Genomic DNA, 18,019 nt, shown 5'->3' on the forward strand with positions numbered 1-18,019 from the left:
CAAAAATAAATCGCAGCTCTTTCTGCACACAGAAGAGACTGCTTTTTAATTTATTTATTTTTAAGTGCCATCTGGTGGTGCTTACGCCCACCGTAAACAAAATCTCCCCCAATTAGTTGAAGCCAAGGTAGACAACGCTCCTCGGCGGGCAGCAGCTCCGGGTGCCACCGTTGCACTGCCCACCCGCTTGCTCGCCCACCGCTCTTCGATCTTGCCCTGCCATGGCTTGCTTTTTAAGTTCTACTTCTTAAAAACACAAAGGAAAGGGGGAAGGGAAGAAAGCAGGAAGGGGAGAGATTGGGCAGAAGTTCCACCACATAACGTTTCCCTGAGGCAAGAGGCTTTGTGAACATTTCCTTTTTTAAAAAAAAAAACAGACAAGGGGTTCTGCTCCAGCTATGGCGGGCACCAGTACACGTAGCGACCAAAAGCTTTGGGGAGAAGAGTGAGGAGGGGGAGGCGTAATGGCTCATGCAAGGCCCAAATTCTGCCAAGTGCCAAACACTTCTTCCTATGACTGATAAAAGCAGCTTTTTGAGAGGTAACTAACAGAGAGTAGGACTGAGCTGACGGAAAAACAAGCCCCCCCCCCAACCAAAATCCATGTACTTAAAAGGGGGAAAAAATGCGCTTCAAAAAATGGGCAACCTTAAAAATGCATGCAGTCTTTGGCTCTTCTGCTGCAACTTTTTAAACAGAACTAACTGTGGCCAGTGAGGCCCAAAGTAACTTTTGGGAAAAGAGGGAACAACAAATGCAAAAGACTTGAAACCATTTTGCACAGGTTAACCAAGAATCCTAAAATAGCTCAAAGAAAAGAACCCGTTTTTCTAAACTGAAGGGGTACGTGTCTCAAATTAAACAGAACTCGTGGTGCTTTTTTTTTTTTAAATGGGTTCAACTAATTGATAGATCAAGTGCTTCCTCTTGTTTGAGTGGAAGAATCAGTAAATTCGGGTTAAAGATGGAAGAAGATCCTGCGAGAAAAAAACTGGCCGCAAATAGACCTCAAGTTGGGCTGACAAGCTTTCAAGTTGAGTTTGGGAGTTTGCAAAAAAAACAACCAACCAAACAAAAAAAAACCTTGCAATTCTGGCTAAAGAGCAACAACTAACCACCCTACTAGTTTTATGTGCCTTGTACTGACTACTCAAGCCTGTTTTTGCTCTCCCCCCCAAAAAAATGGGATAATTGATGCCTTTTCTCCTCTTGCAAAACATTTGTTTCTCCAGAAAGTGCAGCGGTTTGGAGAATCGGACAGCGACAAGGCCAAGCCAAAACAAAAATTTGGGTCCTCGCCTTTACTCCAAAGTAACCTCCAGGCCAGATGCTGCGTCAAGATTAGGAGGATCTGCCCCCAAACCTTTAGCACAGCACCAAAGCATAACCAAGGCAGGGCAACTGGCAGCCCTGGTTGGTTTTCCAAGCGTCCCCAGCCAGTCAAAAGAGTTGCAACTAAGCAGCTTAAGAAAGAAGGGGGGGGGAGTCTACTCTTTAAGTCCTGAAATGGATTTGCAGCGTCTCCCTTCCGTTCAGAGCGTACGAAAAGCTCTTCTGGCTGCTCCAGGCAACAGGCAACTCCCTGTGAGCAAACGTGCCGCCACATCAGGTCACTGGATGCTTGAACTGTGACAGATCTCACAGCAAAGGAAGACGTCCCTGCCTTGGCTCTTATCTGCGAAATGCTCGAGAGAACTCTGGCAAAGAACCGCCAGCTTTCTGAGGAATGCCCGTGCCAGGTGCCAGTTTGGCATTCACCAGCGAGCGCAGTTAAAATGGGGATGACGACGGGCCACAACCCACCCCCACCCACCCCACACACACACACACTCACCCCACCTCCCAAAGTCCCCTTAAATAAATCCCGGTGCGTCTTAAATAAGAGAGGAGGATGTTTAAAAAAGGAGAACGTTAAAAAGCTCTGGAGAGCTCGGGATAGCTTGCATTCTGGCTCCACCATCAAAAGGCACTGAAATGACAGCTTCGTTATACACATTGACCCATTGGGGGGGGGAGAAAGGGGGGCTTAGTCCCGTCCGATGTGTTCAGTGGAGAGAAGGGGGGGGGGGAAGGAAAACTGAGCGTATTGAGGAAAGGGAAGGTCCATGAGTGCATCTTGAGGCCCCTCAAGTCTTGACTTCCTTCTGAGGGGACCGGCGAGCTGCCACAGAGAAGGATAGATCTTCCAGGGAAGGACCAGCAAAGCTTTATGAAAGGGGCCATCGGGGAGGAGAAACCCACCCCACAGATTCACTCTCAGCCGGTATTTCCGCAAGCAGAAGCGAGGGCCTTCCCAGAATCCGTTGCAGAATTAAGAGGCACCTGGCAGGAACAGAAGGACCTGGCTTCTGGAGATCTGTTAAGGATCTCGCCTCCCCCTGATCTGGACCCTGGAGGAGCTGAAGTGAACGTTGGGCCTGCGAAATGCTTCCTTTTTCAGCATCCGTCTCAGACCCCCCGCCCCACCCCGGGAAGAATCTTAGTCCAAACTGGGATAAGGGGAAGAGGGGGAACCTACAGATCGATCCCACCGAAGAAGGAAGAGCAAGGAAGCCGTGGGAGGGCTGCCTTGCTGCGTTCTGCAGGCTTTTTCCCAGAGCTGGTTGCATTTTTTTTTTTTCTCTTCTTCTTCTTCAGAATTGTCACAATTTCCGCGGCTGCACATTGGGCCCTTTGCTGTGTAGCTGAGAACTATCTGAAAGAGACACAAAAGGAAAGGTCATCAATCTACATGGCAGCGAAGCTCCAGAGTCTTATTAAAGATACTCAAATCACAGTTTTGACTTCTTTCAAGAGTCACAGGGCAGGAGGGAAATATGATGTCCAGGCAAAATGTTGTGCATCAGGGGAAAAAAATAATACCCATGAACAGGATAGGTGATTGGGTTTGTCGTAACCGAGGCACCCTCTATTATGTTACTTGTGTGTAAAGCACATTTGCCATATGATTGGTACCATACTAGAGGCAGGTGGGGGCAGGGAGAGATTATTTAATTTATTTATAAACTCTTATCTTCCATATTGTGGCAGAACAGATTACATGGGAAAGATCAGGCAGAAGAGTTGACTGGCTGATTGGTCGAATAAATACATTTTTTAGATTAATAAAGAATATTTGTAGCTCAGGGTTGAACTGTGGGGTCCTTGGTGCTCTCTGAGCATGGTGGTTTGCTTGCCGACATTTCATGACCCAATTAGGTAACATCATCAGTGCTAGTGTGACTAGCATTTCATTACCCAAACGAGATAGCATGACTAGCATTGATGATGTTACCTAGTTTGGATAATGAAATAATGTAAGAAGACAACCAAGCTCCAAGAGCACCAAAGGCCCCCACATTTTTAGACTGTCCAACCCCGGAACAATTCTGGGTGGCTTCACAAATGAAACTTTATACAAAAAAATAACCACAGGATAATGCAATTGATCACATCGAGATCAAAAGAGGCCCAACTAACCCCCCCATATGTACAATCATTATTATTCTAATAATAATAATAAAAGACCTTGCCACAAATTAAAACAAAAAAACTAACACAGCCAGTCCCGAGTGCCACTTCATGTTTTGCAAGGAAAATTTTACACTGCAGAAGTTGCTTTGGCACACAAAAAGCAAGCATTCCAGAGACTTGCCCAGTTCAAACATCAGAAATATTATCGATCTTGTTGCTGGGCTGTGGTACAATAAGTATCCTCTCTAGCTTAACCATTACAGCTTCTCATTCATTTCAACAACAGCTGGATAAAAAATCATAAAAAGGAGGGCAGGGCTCGGGGAATGAAGAGTCTTTAAAGACACTATTGGAATTCATCAACACAAAGGATTTTTTTCTGAGCTTAGGATTCGTGCACATAAAGGCAGCAAGAATTGTCCTCTTTAGACCCCCTTTAAACAGTATTTTTACATGCTGTGTTTTTATGACATGCCTTCCCTGTCTTTCTAAAACCACTATAGATCAGTAGTACAGCAATAGTGGTTTTTTTCAATTCCTCTGTGAAATCTTAGCGATTGTCAGTTTTTGTAGACAATATCAAGTTAAATAAAACCAACCGACTGACCTGGTAATTCCCGAAAAGTTAAAAACGTAAAAGGGCAACAATACATTTAATATCAGAAACAAATCAAGGTCACTAATAAAATCTGCTATTACAGTGAGCACACAATACAGGTGGTCCTTGACTTACTACCAATTGCTTAAGGACCGTTCAAAGTTATGATGGCATCAGAAAAAAAATTACTCATGACACGTCCTCAAAGTTATGACTATTACACCACATGATCACAGTTTAGCTAGTTGGGAACTGACTCACATTTAAGTCTGATTGCAGCGTCCTGCAGTCATGTGACCCTGTGCTATGACTTTTTTTTTTGCCATTTTCCAGGGGGGCGGAAAGCCCATTGGATAAATTGGATTCAAATGTACAATCATTCAGATAATTCGCTTAACGCTGTGATTTGCTTAATGACCACGCTCGCTCGCTCGCTTTACGACTGTTGTAAAAAAAAACAACCCAATCCAATCACATAGGATCTCTGACTAAAATACATAACTAACCCTGACTATAATCAGAGGCAATAATCAAGTCAGACTTTAATGATGTTAATTAATCCATCCTGCGGCATCACAAAGGGAGAAGTGCATCCGATAATTGGGATGGGATAATGTGGTATTTGTACGGAGAAGCTCAGCTTCCAGGAGAAAGAGATTCCGCTGGTGGGATCCAGGCCCGCTGCTTTTGGAGAGATGTAGTAGCCTGGGGTTGAAGGCTTTATAATTCGTGAATACGGAAAAATTGTGAATAACTCACTTCTACTGGCGTATGCCAACCTTTCTCATTTATCAGCTAGAAGACTTAAATCCAGGAAGAGACCGCTGGCACTTGCACAACATCTGCCCAACAACTGTAACATCGATTCCCAATGGAAACCCAACTGAGTCCCTGGATGGCCAGATATAGGAAGACATATGAATGACCCCACCAAAAAACGGTGACAGGCTTTGAACTATTCCGGTCAGCAATGGACAATCGTGAATAGGATTCACCCCTCACATGGCGTCGGCTTGGGTTCTCGGTATAAATGGGGCATAATATCCTCCTCTCAGTGGGACTGTGGGGTCCCACACCAAACTGTAGATCACATTGTGACTGGCTGTAAGCCGGGGGCATCTACCGGTCCAATATCTGATTTTTTTATATATACAAATGAAGGTTAGATGGCCTAGACCTGTGGTTCTCAATCTTTTTTTCACCATGGACCCCCTTTAAATACCTTTTGTGGCCACGGACCAGGACCCCCAAGAGCTAGCTCAAAATTTAAATCATAACGTTTCTTCGAGCCTTCGTGAACTCCCGGTGACGACACTGCGGGCCCCCGGGGGTCTGAGGATCACAGGCTGAGAACCACTGACCTAGACATCGTTATTTGAACATAGATCTTTTTAACATTTATATTCTATTCGGTGCCAGAGGTGGCACTCAGAGACCTTTCTCTGGGCACACGTGCCGTCGCCCCAGTCCTAGGCCTTCAGCTGGGTTTTATAAAACCTTTCCGCTTTAGGCCTCCGCCGCCGTGTGCAAAAAAAAAAAAAAAATATCAATCAGTCAGTTTCAACTTCTCGTGGGGAAAAAAAAGATCTCGCAAAGTTGGAATTGATCGAACTTTTTAGTCCCACCCAGTCTGCCGTTACCACCGCCGCCACGCCCACCCATTGGGCCACGCCCACCCAATGGGCCCCACCCACCCAGCACCCGACGATGTATAAGTGGGTTTTGGGTTGCAGTTTGGACACTCGGTCTCTAAAAGGTTCGCCATCACTGGCCTATGCTAAACAAATAATAATTCGGGAAGGGCAGGCAAAGCTGGCAGCTGTCTCGGGGAGGTGCCCGCTGAATGACTCAGAAGCACACGAAACCAAACAAGAGGTAGGTAAAATGAGGACCCAGATTGTTGGGGGCAATGTAAATATATATATATATATACATTGCTTACTGGTGTACACCACTTAGAGAGTGCTTGCACTTAAAGCGGTATATAAGTCTCATAAATAAATAAATAAATAAATAAATAAATAAATAAATAAAGAGCAATTGGGGGAGTTACCTGGTAAGCTGTGGGATAAATGGGCAGTCGGCACTGCCTGATGGAGGCTGGAGGACAATCCAGCCAGAAGACCTAGAAAGGAGAGGGGAATTGAGGAGGAGGAGGAGGAGGAAGAAGAAGAGGAGGAGGAAGAGAAACATATGTACATTGAAGACAAATGAGCCGAAGATGGTCTATGGATGGATTCAGATGCAAAATGACCCCCAACCCACCCACCCCCCGCCCTCCCCTTTCCAACCTTTGCCAAAAACTCTCCAGCAAAGTTCTTTATCTCGTATCTGGTTGGCTGCTCAGCAAGTTCACCGGTAAAGGTACAAAATGGTTTGGCTGAAAGTTCACCGGTGCCACGAGTTTGCCCGGTGGTGGCTGAACGCATAAACCAGATGCTCTGAGAAAGCGACGTACCTGAAGGGGCGCAGGGCATTGGATGGGGCAAAATCCCAGCAACCGTTCCCTTCCCATAGGTCAAGGCATCACTTGAAAGTGCAGTTCTCAAGGAATGAGCTAGCAGGGGCAGCCTGGACTGTCTCCCTGCCAGAGCCAAAACATTAATTCTCTGCTCCCATCTCACAAGTTTCATTTCAAAGAATAAATATACCACTACATATTCCAGCTGTAGCGCCCGGCAACAATCCACGGACAGCAAGGCGAGCCATTGCAATACAATAGGATGGAAGCATAGCCAGAAGGAGGGAACGGTGACCGAGGAACACAACAGGTGACGTTCAAGGTCATGTAATGCCTGAACGGAGGAAAACCGGCGGTTTCTACTGCACATACAAAGCCCATCATCCAGCACCAACAGCACAGAAAAAGCGGCAGAATTTCAGCAATGGGTCTCCTATTTGGGACATGTTTTATACCCCTTGGGGGGGATCTCCGCCTCATTTTAGAGGCATAGATCACCAACAAATACTTCAAGACCACGGTTACATTCATAGGGGGGAAAGTCGCCCTTCCAGAAACCTAGGGGAGGGGGCTTGCTGGTCAAAGAGACAAAACAGACTTGCCAGTAAAGGAGAATATTTGTAGCTCAGGGTTAAAATGAGGGGGTCCTGGGTGCTTTCGGAGCTCGGTTGCTTCCTGGCAGATGTTTCACTGCCGAAACTAGGTTAACATCAGTAATGTGAGTGATGCAAACAGACTTGGTGCCAACTTGCACTCGTTAGAAAGCATGTTCCTTCCGACCTGTCTGAAAGTTTGTGTATCATTTTTGAGGTCCCTCTGGGAAAAGCCCTTCGCGGTCACTTAACCCAATGGTGAATAATGGGTGTAGCACTAGAAACAGCACTTAGGACTTATATACCACTTTACAGCCCTCTCTAAGGGGTTTACAGTCTCAGCCTATTTGCCCCCAACAATCTGGGTCCTCATTTTACCGACCTCGGAAGGATGGAAGGCTGAGTCCACCGGGAGCTGGTCAGGATCGAACCCCTGGCAGTGAGCATTGACTTGGCCTGCAATAAGGCATTCTAACCACTGTGCCACCACGGCTCAGTAGATCCGTGCTATTACGGACTTTGTATTCGGAGATGTGCCACACAAGGACTTTTGATCTTGGACCCTTCCCACGGTGTGTCAATGGATGAAAGGAAGGGAAAAGGATGCTGAGGAGATCGTGTACGCGAAAGATTGTCCCAACCGAAGGACGGCTTTTGAAGAGGATGGGACCCAGGCCCGGAATTGTTGAGATGCAAAGCAGAGCAAGACAGCGGCAATGACAGACATATACATGAGCGAGACAGGAAGAGATCTTGGTAACTCATTGGAGGACACATTCGTGGAGATGAGTTTTTTTTTTTTAAGATCCCTTCGGACAAGGACAGACGCGCATGTAGCAGGAAAGGGAGCACGTTATCTGCAGCAATGCTTACCGGCTGTAACCCCCAGCATGTGAGCCCCCCACCTCACCTTTCCCAACCAACACTTACTATGGCCAACACCGTGATGGAATGTTCCTGGGGCCGGCCCTGTGACGATCACATCCTTTGACACCCCAGCCTTGGCGGAAGAGTCAGAGCTGTAGGAAATCACGTGAAGGGGGAAGGAATGGATTGGCGATATAATCCCCAGTGGAGTAGAGCTTAGTGCTGTGGGCAGCTTTGGGCTGTTGGGTTTGTAGGAAGGAGACAGGACGTTCAAGGAAGACGAACTGGTCAGCAGGACTGCTCCACTGGTTCCTTTCTGGGAGATGAGGGGGGGTAGACAGGGAGGAGGGAAAGGGTGGGTGAAAAGAACACCAGTTAGAGCAGAAGAGCAACGGTCCCCTTTCTCAACTGTCAGCCCCTGCAGGGTAGATCCGTGGCCGTGATCATTTTACAAAGGAGACGTCTTTGCCTTCGCCCATGTCCCAAAATAATGGAGCGGTTGATAATCACAGGTTAAAACAAACATTGGCTCTTGCAAAAAAAAAGTTCCTTAGAGTTAACAGAAGCACTCTGCTTAGATCTGCAGCCTTAAAACAGTGGCCCCTTATCGGGAGAGGGCACATTTGCACTTTGGACTCTGAAACTCCCGGAGCCCAACTCCTGGCCTTTCCCAGCAGCCACTCACCGGCCCAGAGGTAGAGGATGTGGAGCTGCTGATCATGGCAGGTTTCAGGGAAGATGTCAACAACTTGGCTACCCCTTGCGTTCCTCCGCTGGAGCTGACGTTGGGACCCCCCGGCGGAGCCACCAAAGTCAGCTTTTGAGGGACGACGGTTTTCTTCCCCAGGGAACTGGGCGACGAGCGACTGGGAGCCGGCCCAGAGGAAGGGACGCAGGCGCCCGGCAGGACGCTGCCTGGAGGGGAGCTCTGAGTGGAGGAAACGCCAGACGATACGCTTCCGGTCGAAGCCACGTGCCTGGACAGGGCCACAAAGGGCGACTTGAAAGACTGCCCGGAGGAACTAGGGCTGCTTGGGTGCTTCCCGGCGAAACTCAGAGACACCAAAGAGTTGGGAGTCTTGGGAGAGATGGTTGAAGAGGAGGAGGAGGAGGAAGAAGAAGAGGAAGAATGGAAGCCGGGGGCCTTGGCGGGGGCCTTGGCTTGCGGCTGGAGGAGAGGGCGCTGAGCCAGCGGGGAGACCATCTTGGGGTTCTGCAGCTTGACAAAAGGTGGGGAAGGGGGGAAGCTTTTCTGCTGCTGAGGAACCAGGGGAAACACTTTTACTTGGGGGGTCTGCACCGGAGTTGAGGTCTGAGGGCCCTGCAACGCACGGGGCAGGCTGTGGTGTTTCGGCTTGGACACCTGGTGGGCGTCCAAGGGCTTGGAAGGAGGGCTCTGGCAAGGCAGTTCCTTGTAAGGGGGGCCCTCCGCTTTCTTCTCTTGGGGAGACTGGCCTAGCGCCAAAGCCTGTTCGGCCAAGAAGTTGAGTGGAGACTGCACGGAGCCCCCCGCAGCTGAGTGAGCAGGGGCGGGAGCCGATTTGGGGAAGACCCTCTTCTCTTCCAAGCTGCTCTGACTGGGGGGCTTCTCCGCAGGCGCCTTCGGAGCCGGAGAGAGGGTGAAGTCAGGGCTGTTGCCTCCTGTTCGGCTGTTGAGCGCAGCCAGTTCCTTGGAGACCGCTTCCAACGAGGAAGTCGTGTGATGGATCAAGTCCTCGTCGAGAGAATCGTCCAGGCTGAAAGGAGGAGGAGGAGGAGGAGCAGCCATGGTGCTGGTGACTGGATTTGAACTCATAGCCAACAGTTCCCTAGTCTGAGGGCTGAGGCCGACAACCACGCCCTGGGAATCTGGAGAAAGAGAAACTGCACCGCTGGCGTGGATCAGCGGGACGGGGAGGGGAAGCTTCTTCTCCACTTTGCCAGAAGGCTCCTAAAAAGAACACAACAGTTCTGTGAGAAATGTCCTTTCAGAGGTCAATGCACGCGTCAAACTGTTTTGTGCGATCCCTTCTGGAGAGCTCCTACCACTCTGGAGGCCTCAGAAATACATTACAGAAAGAACTCAACCCATTTGGGTGTTGTTGTTTTTTTTAAACACTATTTTATTGAGTTTATATAGATAAGGGAAAATTAGGAACAATATGGGTATGGGGGGAAGGAGATAGGGGATTTAGGATAAAATTTTAACAAACAAGCAACTGTCCGGATGGTAAGAATGAGTAAATATCTTAAAATAACCTTAATTATAGCCGTATTATAAACAGTTAATAAACAAATAAATTCATCTATTAAAGAAACACAAATAATAAAATCTCATAAAATCCTAACTATCAATGTAGATAAAAATCACTAAATCACTAAAAAATAACAATGTCATCTACCTATGAATTAGAACTTGGTTAGAAATCAATCATCTATTCTGAGATGTTAGATCCTTTTCAAATTCTAACGTGTCTCTAACTATTGATAAAATTTATCCCAAGTTATAAAATAAACTGAATCATCTTTTTCTTTCATCTCCAATGTTACTCTATCCATTTCTGCACAACTCTTAAGATTTTAGTAATTATAGTCTGGTCAGATGGTAGATTCTCATTTTTCCAATATTGGGCAAATACTATCCTCCCGGCTGTTAAAACATGCAGTGTCAGATAATCATTCTCTTTACCATAATTAGGTGTTTTTTCAGTCCCCCCCCCTTTTTTTTTGCTATCTCCACGCCCAACACTACTATCTTGCTACTTATTAGATTCCGAAGTCCTTGGCGCACAGGCTTCGTACAATTCTGCAAAGCAAAACTAAGAAATCCACATACATGCAAAAAACAGAAGCCAGTCTGGAGACACCCCCCCTCTTTTCATACAAACCCAGTCACAGCTTTGTCATTGTAGCATCCTCCTGCAATGCCCCCCCAGGGCTGAAAACTATTTGAAAGTCTCAACCAAACCACTCACCTTTCCTTTTACCTTTGGAGGAGCCATCACTTTTTTCTTGGTTCTGAGGGAAACACGAGAGAGAGAGAGAGAGAGAGAGAGAGAGAGAGAGGGGGGGGGGGAGGGAGGGAGGGAGGGAGGGAGGGAGGGAGGGAGGGAGAGAGAGAGAGAGAGAGAGAGAGAGAGAGAGAGAGAGAGAGAGAGAGATTTGCTTCATTTATGGGAGAAGGAAATGCAGCCTTAACAAAACTTGCCACAGTTGACAACTAGAGACCCTTCTTGTGCTCAGGGCAGGCCATCAACTGCTCAAACCGGAACACAAATCCAATTATTTAAGTAACCTTCTCTAAAGATATTTGGAACATTAAAAAAAATGGAACGTGTCCCTGCTGAAAAGTCGTTCATGGAAGTTGCTTGCACTTCCAGTTAAAAGCACATTGAGTAGAAACCTGGGAAAAATCTGTAAGTATGAGTTCTTAAAGCAGTGGTGGCAAACCTATGGCACGCGTGCCAGAGGCGGCACTCGGAGCCCTCTCTGTGGGCACACGCGCCATGCCCCGGAGATGGCAACCGACCCTCTTCAACCAGCCGCCCGCTAACTGGCCGAGGTTCCACATGGCCGGATGCATCCCAGCACCCATGCGCTCGCTGGCCTCTGTGTGTGGGGGTCAAGGGTGTCAGGCAGCAGCCGCCCTGGCCCCTGCCTCACTTTGCCCTGTGACAATGGCACTCCCGCCCTGCCTCGCCTTGCCTCACCCTGCAGGACGAGCCTCTTGCCCACCGCCCCACCTGCCAGAGGCCCCCTGGATCTCCCCCAACCGTACCCGGCCCCCACAGATGTCCTTCCCCACAAGCAACATTGAGGTGATCATGCCCACCTTGGCCACACCCACCCAATCTGCCATGACCACCACAGCCACACCCATCCAGTGGGCCATGCCCACCTGGCACCTGGTGATACATAAGTGGGTTTTGTGTTGCAGTTTGGGCACTCGGTCTCTAAAAGGTTCGCCATCACTGTCTTAGAGAATAGGAGAGGGATGAGTTTGACACTATATAACAGAGAAGATGTCAACAAAGGTCCGTTGGCCTCATTGTTTGGCACCCAGGTATCTTTTGCTACTTAGTAGTAAAATTATATCCTCTTGATATGGTTGTAGTACATTTGTAACTTCACCTTAGCTGTAATACAGTTTTAATTCTGAGTCATTTTTTTTTAAAAAAAATCAGCACAAAAACACAGGTCCTCACAAACTTTTAAGCAACAGCACGACAAGACGGTTGCATATTGAATGACAGCAACAATTAAACTTGGTAGGCAGCAAGGGAATTCCCCCCCCCCCCATTGCTGGAGAAGGAAGGCAGAACGTGGGGGCAGAGTTAAAAAAGGGATCAGCCTAGTATCCCAATGTAGTCACAAGTGGATTAGGTTCAGCCTCCTTTAAGTGCCCTTGACCCTTATCTAACTCCGAGTTAGGAGATCTTTTAGCAAAAGATCCACTTAACTGTACTTTCACAAGTGGAGCTGGTCTTTCACGCCTGACCTTCGCATTCTGTACCGGCAACGTAAGAAATACTCACGGGATTGAAGTGAGATGACTGTGCACTTTTCTGCTCTCTTTGAACAATGTTCTGAAAAAGGAGAGAAAAAGGGAGAAACTGAGACAAAACTGGATGCCAAAGAAAAAAAAAGGGGGTGGGGAAGGGGGGATTGAAAATAACAAGAATAAGGATTTCTAGAATGAGAACTGAACCACTGTAACCAAATTGCAGGAATCACCTTTGCTGTTAAAAAATTGGTCAAGTTTGCAGTTGCAAAGCAAGCCACGAGAAAAGACAGAAAGCACCTCTTGCACGTTATTGGATCATCCCGAAGCGAAGTTTGTCCCTCCAATCTTGTTTTATCTGAGCCAAATAAAACATCACTGGAGGTTTTTAAGAAAAAAAAACAAAACAGAACAGAATACTTTATTGGCCAAGTGTGATCGGACACACACAAGGAATTTGTCTCCAGCACATAAGCGCTCGGTGTACATACAAACAACAAAGTGATATAATCATAAGATACCAACGGGAGAAGATAGTACAAAAGATGAGAAGAATAGCAATGCTGCCTTACTACATGGAGAAATATCTTTAGACGTAGGACAATACTGTGTATTTATTTCATTTTATTAAAAGTATCTTATATATGAATGTAAAAAGAATGTATGTTAACATCTGATAAATATCAAGGTATTTGTATGGGGGAGAGTTTGGAAAAATAAAAAATTATTAAAAAAAAAAAAACTTGGCCCCTTTTATGATGTGGACTTCAACTCCCAGAATTCCTCAGCCAGCACATGCTGGCTGTGGAATTCTGGGAGTTGAGGTCCAAAAGTCATAAAAGGGGCCAAGTTTGAAGAGCCCTGGTTTAGGCTGAAGCTTCAATCGTTCAATAGCCATCTATCGCCTCTTTATAGCATAAACACGGCACTAGAAACTTCATTGTGTGCCAAATTCCAGATCTGACATTCATTAGGGATACTTACAAAATTATTTGCTTTTCATTCCGCAGGTCTCTTTTATTCATTTAGCGTATGACACAGAGCACAGGGATAACAGTAATGAAATTATATAGAAGGAGCACATAATACTGTGGTATATGTAAGATGGAAATACCGTATATGCCGGCGTATTAGGCGACCCGGCATGTAAGACGACCCCCGTCTTTATCGCCGAGTCGCCTTCCTAGAACGTCGTCTTATACGCCGGAAACTACCAGTATTTCCGGCGTATAAGACTATTCGGTGTATAAGACGACCCCCGTCTTTGGCGCCGAGTTTAGCGCTTCCGGAAGTCGTCTTATACGCCGGCATATACGATACGTAGTCAATTTTGTAAGGTTTGAGGAATTTTAAAAAAAGACATGACACCTTGTGGCAGGGGTCCCCAACTGCCAGGAACTGGGCCGCGGAAGTGGGCGAAGGCCCACCCACGCAAGCATCAGATCCAGGCAGCGTGACCCCCCCCCAGTCTGTGGAAAAAACACCCTCCATGGAATCAGTCCCTGGTGCCCAAAAGATTGGGGGCTGCTGACTTGTAGATCAAACCCTACTATATCTAAGGTATTTATGGGCTGATTAAATGGGGAAGGAGGAATCCATGGCTCTTTTCTTTTACCTGGCCTGCATCCAGCCCTTTGGCCAAAGAGGTTTGACTTCGGTGTCTAGGAATGTTTTTACGTAGTCTTCCATGGACGGAGCTTTGTTCTTCTCCAGATCATACCCGTCCAGTTTGATCTTCACACCTTGGCAAAGCAAATCCCTACAAGGGGGAAAAAAGGTTTACTGGGTTTTCCAAAGCTACCTCCAAAACCCTATGGACGGTGTCTTTTAACTTGAGATTGAAAAAGGTATTTTAAATATGATCTCCCCTAGAGAGGCCTCAAACAGCCTCAAATTCCACCTCAACTCAAAGAGCAGTGACATCAACTCTATGGGGATACGTTCCCCAGACTTCACTGTTTCAATATCATGTGTTGCTGACAGAAATCTGGTTCTTTAATAGCCTCTGAGTATTTAGCTGGAGGTTGGGCAGACTTCTGACAGCTGAGATGCATCTGCTTTTTCCCTTTCTCAATGGGTTACTCAGGCTCTGCTTGATCATTTCATCATTGCTTGTTTCATTTCCTATTGGATATTTCTCCCAAAGGTGGGTTTTCAGGAGTTGCTTGTATACTATATTTTTTTCCACGTAAGTCACCAACTACACTAATGCTATGCACAATATTATATACGCTAGCAGGGATATTTTTTTTGAAAGCTTAGCAGAAACCAGTTAAAGAATGACACTGAATAGTCTTCAGTGATAAGTATCCCAGTTAAGTCTCTTACTTTGAAACCGGACCTCTTAAAAGATCACTGCACCAAATGATCTCGCCAAGAGACCTTTAAACCAGATTAGAAGTAATCCTTGACTTAACCATCATAGTTAGGACCTTGATAAGCAAGGCGGTTGTTCAGTGGGCCACACCCAATTTCACTTTGTTTTGCCACGGTTGTTAAGTGAATCACTGCAGTTGTTAAGCGAATCTGGCATTCCCCATGGACTTTGCCTATTGGAAGCCAGCTGGGATGGTCACAAATGGTGATGACGTGATCTCAGGACAGTGCACAACATACCGGTGGCCAATCAGCTGAATTTTGACGCTACAATGGCCGTTAAATGTGAGGAGGACCAGTCGTATCTCCCTTATTTCCGTGCTGTTGTAACTTTGAACGATCACAAAGTTAACAGCTGTAAGTAAGCAGTAAGGACTATTTGCACCAACCCTGAGAATGGGACAGCCAAGGCGCACACATTCCCGGAGGGAGGGTGACTTTGTTCTCCCCACACCCAGAACAGGGTTCTAAAATCCAGATGTTTTTCGGCCAACCTGATTTCGTTATTCCACTGAAACTTCTTCCGAGGTCCCATGATCCTCTTTCCTCCTTTATCATCCTCGTCCTCATCCTCGGAACAAATCCGGTCTCTTTGCTCCTTGTCCTTCTCCTCTTCCAGCATCCTGAGAGAAGAAAAATGGTAATTGACACACGAGGCCCTTCTCCCAAAAATATCCTGCCTGCCCAGGATCAGCCGGTAAGAAGGCATCCCAAGAGTTTTCAGCGGTTATGCTTCTAGACCAGGGGTAGGCAAGCTTGGCTCTTTTATGACTCCTGGACTTCAACTCCCAGAATTCCTGAGCCAGCCATGCTGAGAGGAAAGAGAGAGGTTTCCATGCTGAGCCATGCTGGCTCAGGAATCCTGGGAGTTGAAGTCCACGAGTCATAAAAGAGCCAAGGTTGCCTACACCTGGTTTATATTCAAGGGCTTACTAAGCCTGGAGTATCTATGGAGAACTGCAAGGGCGACCAGAGAGAGATAACAAAAACAAATGAAATGCATACTTGGCAAACTTGGCCTGGGTGTGTGCTTGGCATTCTTCCTGGTATTTGACCATCTGCTCGGGCATTGCTCTGCCAATCGCCTCTTTCAGCTTCTGAAGTGGCTCCTTCAGCCGACCCCCCTAAAAAAGGACCAAGAGTTAAGGTTGAACCTGTTCAGCTGTACCTACAATCAGGCAGGGGTTTTATTTAAAGATGGGGGAGGCGGGGAAGGGAAGCACCATTGTGTACACTCAGAAGGGCTATGAGACACACAAAAGCTTCTTGTTAAGGGAACTCCAGGCATCTTTCTCAGAAGGCAAGGAGATATTTAGGTATTACTCAAATGGCATGGAAATGGAGGTAGTGACCGATTTTATCTTCCTGGGCTCCAAGATCACCGCAGATGGGGACTGCAGCCAAGAAACTAAAAGACGCTTGCTCTTGGGGAGGAAAGCTATGGCAAATCTAGACAGCATACTAAAAAGCAGAGACATCACCCTGCCAACAAAAGTATGTATAGTCAAGGCCATGGTTTTCCCAGTTGCAATGTATGGCTGTGAAAGTTGGACCACAAGAAAGGCTGAGCACCAAAGAATGGAGGCCTTGGAACTATGTTGCTGGAGAAGACTCCTGCGAGTCCCCTGGACTGCAAAGCGATCAAACCGGTCAGTCCTAGAGGTCAACTCTGACTGCTCCTTAGAAGGCCAGATCCTGAAGTTGAAACTCAAGTATTTTGGCCGTCTAATGAGAAGAAAGGACTCGCTGGAGAAGAGCCTGATGCTGGGAAAGATGGAGGGCAAGAGAAGAAGGGGACAACAGAGAAGGAGATGGCTGGATGGAGTCACTGAAGCAGGAGGCGTGAGCTTCAATGGATTCCAGAAGATGGCAGAGGACAGGAAGGCCTGGAGGAACATTGTCCATGGGGTCGCGATGGGTCAGACATGACTTCGCAACTAACAACAACAACGTTATGGACCCCTCTTCCTAAAGGCTCAGCTTTCTCTTCATGATGTTTCCAGAGAGGCAGTAAAAGGTCCTTATTCTTCCTGCAGTTACTGGGTTCACCTTACTCTCCTTTCATCTCTTATAATCTGGGACACTTTAAGTGGCGGCATTAAGTGCATGTTTTTAAGGCTCTTTCCTTTCTGAGCAATGAATTATCTCAGCCTAGCTGAAAAATGGGCATAAATGCAAATAAACACAGCTTCCTTTCCTCCGCCAGGATTCTTCCCCCAAGGTCAAATAAAGAGGAGGTGGGGCTGATCTTGAGCTCCTCTGGAATTAGATCTAAATCGTGGGGCACATTTTCACTCTTTTTCCAAGTGCCCTTTCCTCTCTTGCTTCCTCACCTAGCAGACTCTAAGGAAAAGGCCAGGCTGCTCCTGCTAAAAGCCTGCAAAGCAAAGCATTTTCAATTGGGGGGGGGAGGATGCAAATTACCCATCTCTGTGCAATGGTTCATGTGTCAGTAGTTGTGTCCCCCACAATCACTCACCTGTTCATACAGGTAAAGTCGCCGGGCCCGCTTGACCAGGGTATCTTTGTTGCAAGGCAAGAAGGCGGCCAGATAGGCATAGACCCCCGATCGCATTTGGCTGTTCAACTCCCGCGTTTGCAGCTCTATACTGAGGGCAGAACAAGAAGAAGAATTTAGCTCTGGTTCAGCTGATCAAGGAGAGAAACAACCTCCTAGAACTAAGGAGAAACTTCCTGACAGTGAGAACAATTAACCAGTGGAACAACCTGCCTCCAGAAGCTGTGAATGCTCCAACACTGGAGGTTTTTAAGAAGAGACTGGACAGCAGACTCTCCTCCAGAGGGGCTGCTGGAGAGGAAGGGGTCACCGGGGGAGGCGAGGCTGGGGCAACGGCACGTGTGCCCACAGAGAGTGCTGCCTCTGGCACCTGTGCCATAGGTTCGCCACCACTGCTGTAGGCAGTCCTTGACTTAGAATGGATAATTGAGCACAGCAATTACAGCTGTAAGCCGTGACAGTTATGAAGTGAGTTATTGTGTGACTGGACCCATTTTTATCTTTCTGCCGTGGCCATTAAGCAAGAGAGCAGTTGTAAAGTAACCCCATTGTTCGCTATGGGCCAGATTTTGCCATAAATCGGTTTCTGGAAAAAAGACTGTCAATTGCAGTCACAATTTGTCTGTTTGGTAGTGATTAGGGCACCAGCCTAGAAAGGAGACGACCTTATCCA

The 18,019-nt window shown here is 47.0% G+C and overlaps 1 protein-coding gene across 3 annotated transcripts in view; it reads right to left on the minus strand.

Annotated features, from left to right (window-relative positions):
- Positions 1-57: 57 nt before the first annotated feature.
- UBN1 (ubinuclein 1) overlaps positions 58-18,019 on the minus strand; it is a 36,342-nt gene continuing 18,380 nt past the window's right edge. The window contains exons 10-20 of one of the 3 annotated variants that reach the window (XM_039349818.1): positions 17,308-17,437; positions 15,834-15,952; positions 15,323-15,451; positions 14,068-14,211; positions 12,487-12,537; positions 10,927-10,969; positions 8,658-9,902; positions 8,036-8,288; positions 6,510-6,635; positions 6,105-6,176; positions 58-2,695 (exon numbers count right to left, since the gene is read on the minus strand). In XM_039349818.1, coding sequence (XP_039205752.1) covers positions 2,643-2,695; positions 6,105-6,176; positions 6,510-6,635; positions 8,036-8,288; positions 8,658-9,902; positions 10,927-10,969; positions 12,487-12,537; positions 14,068-14,211; positions 15,323-15,451; positions 15,834-15,952; positions 17,308-17,437 — 2,365 coding nt within the window. In that variant the 3' untranslated portion in view covers positions 58-2,642. The remainder of the gene's footprint in view (positions 2,696-6,104; positions 6,177-6,509; positions 6,636-8,035; positions 8,289-8,657; positions 9,903-10,926; positions 10,970-12,486; positions 12,538-14,067; positions 14,212-15,322; positions 15,452-15,833; positions 15,953-17,307; positions 17,438-18,019) is intronic. The other 2 variants (XM_039349819.1, XM_039349820.1) reach the window with 2 other exon arrangements.

The sequence above is a fragment of the Crotalus tigris genome, unplaced genomic scaffold (genome assembly GCF_016545835.1).
Source record: "Crotalus tigris isolate CLP2741 ecotype Arizona unplaced genomic scaffold, ASM1654583v1 scf7180000018301.7375997, whole genome shotgun sequence".
Taxonomy (NCBI): Eukaryota; Metazoa; Chordata; class Lepidosauria; order Squamata; family Viperidae; genus Crotalus; species Crotalus tigris.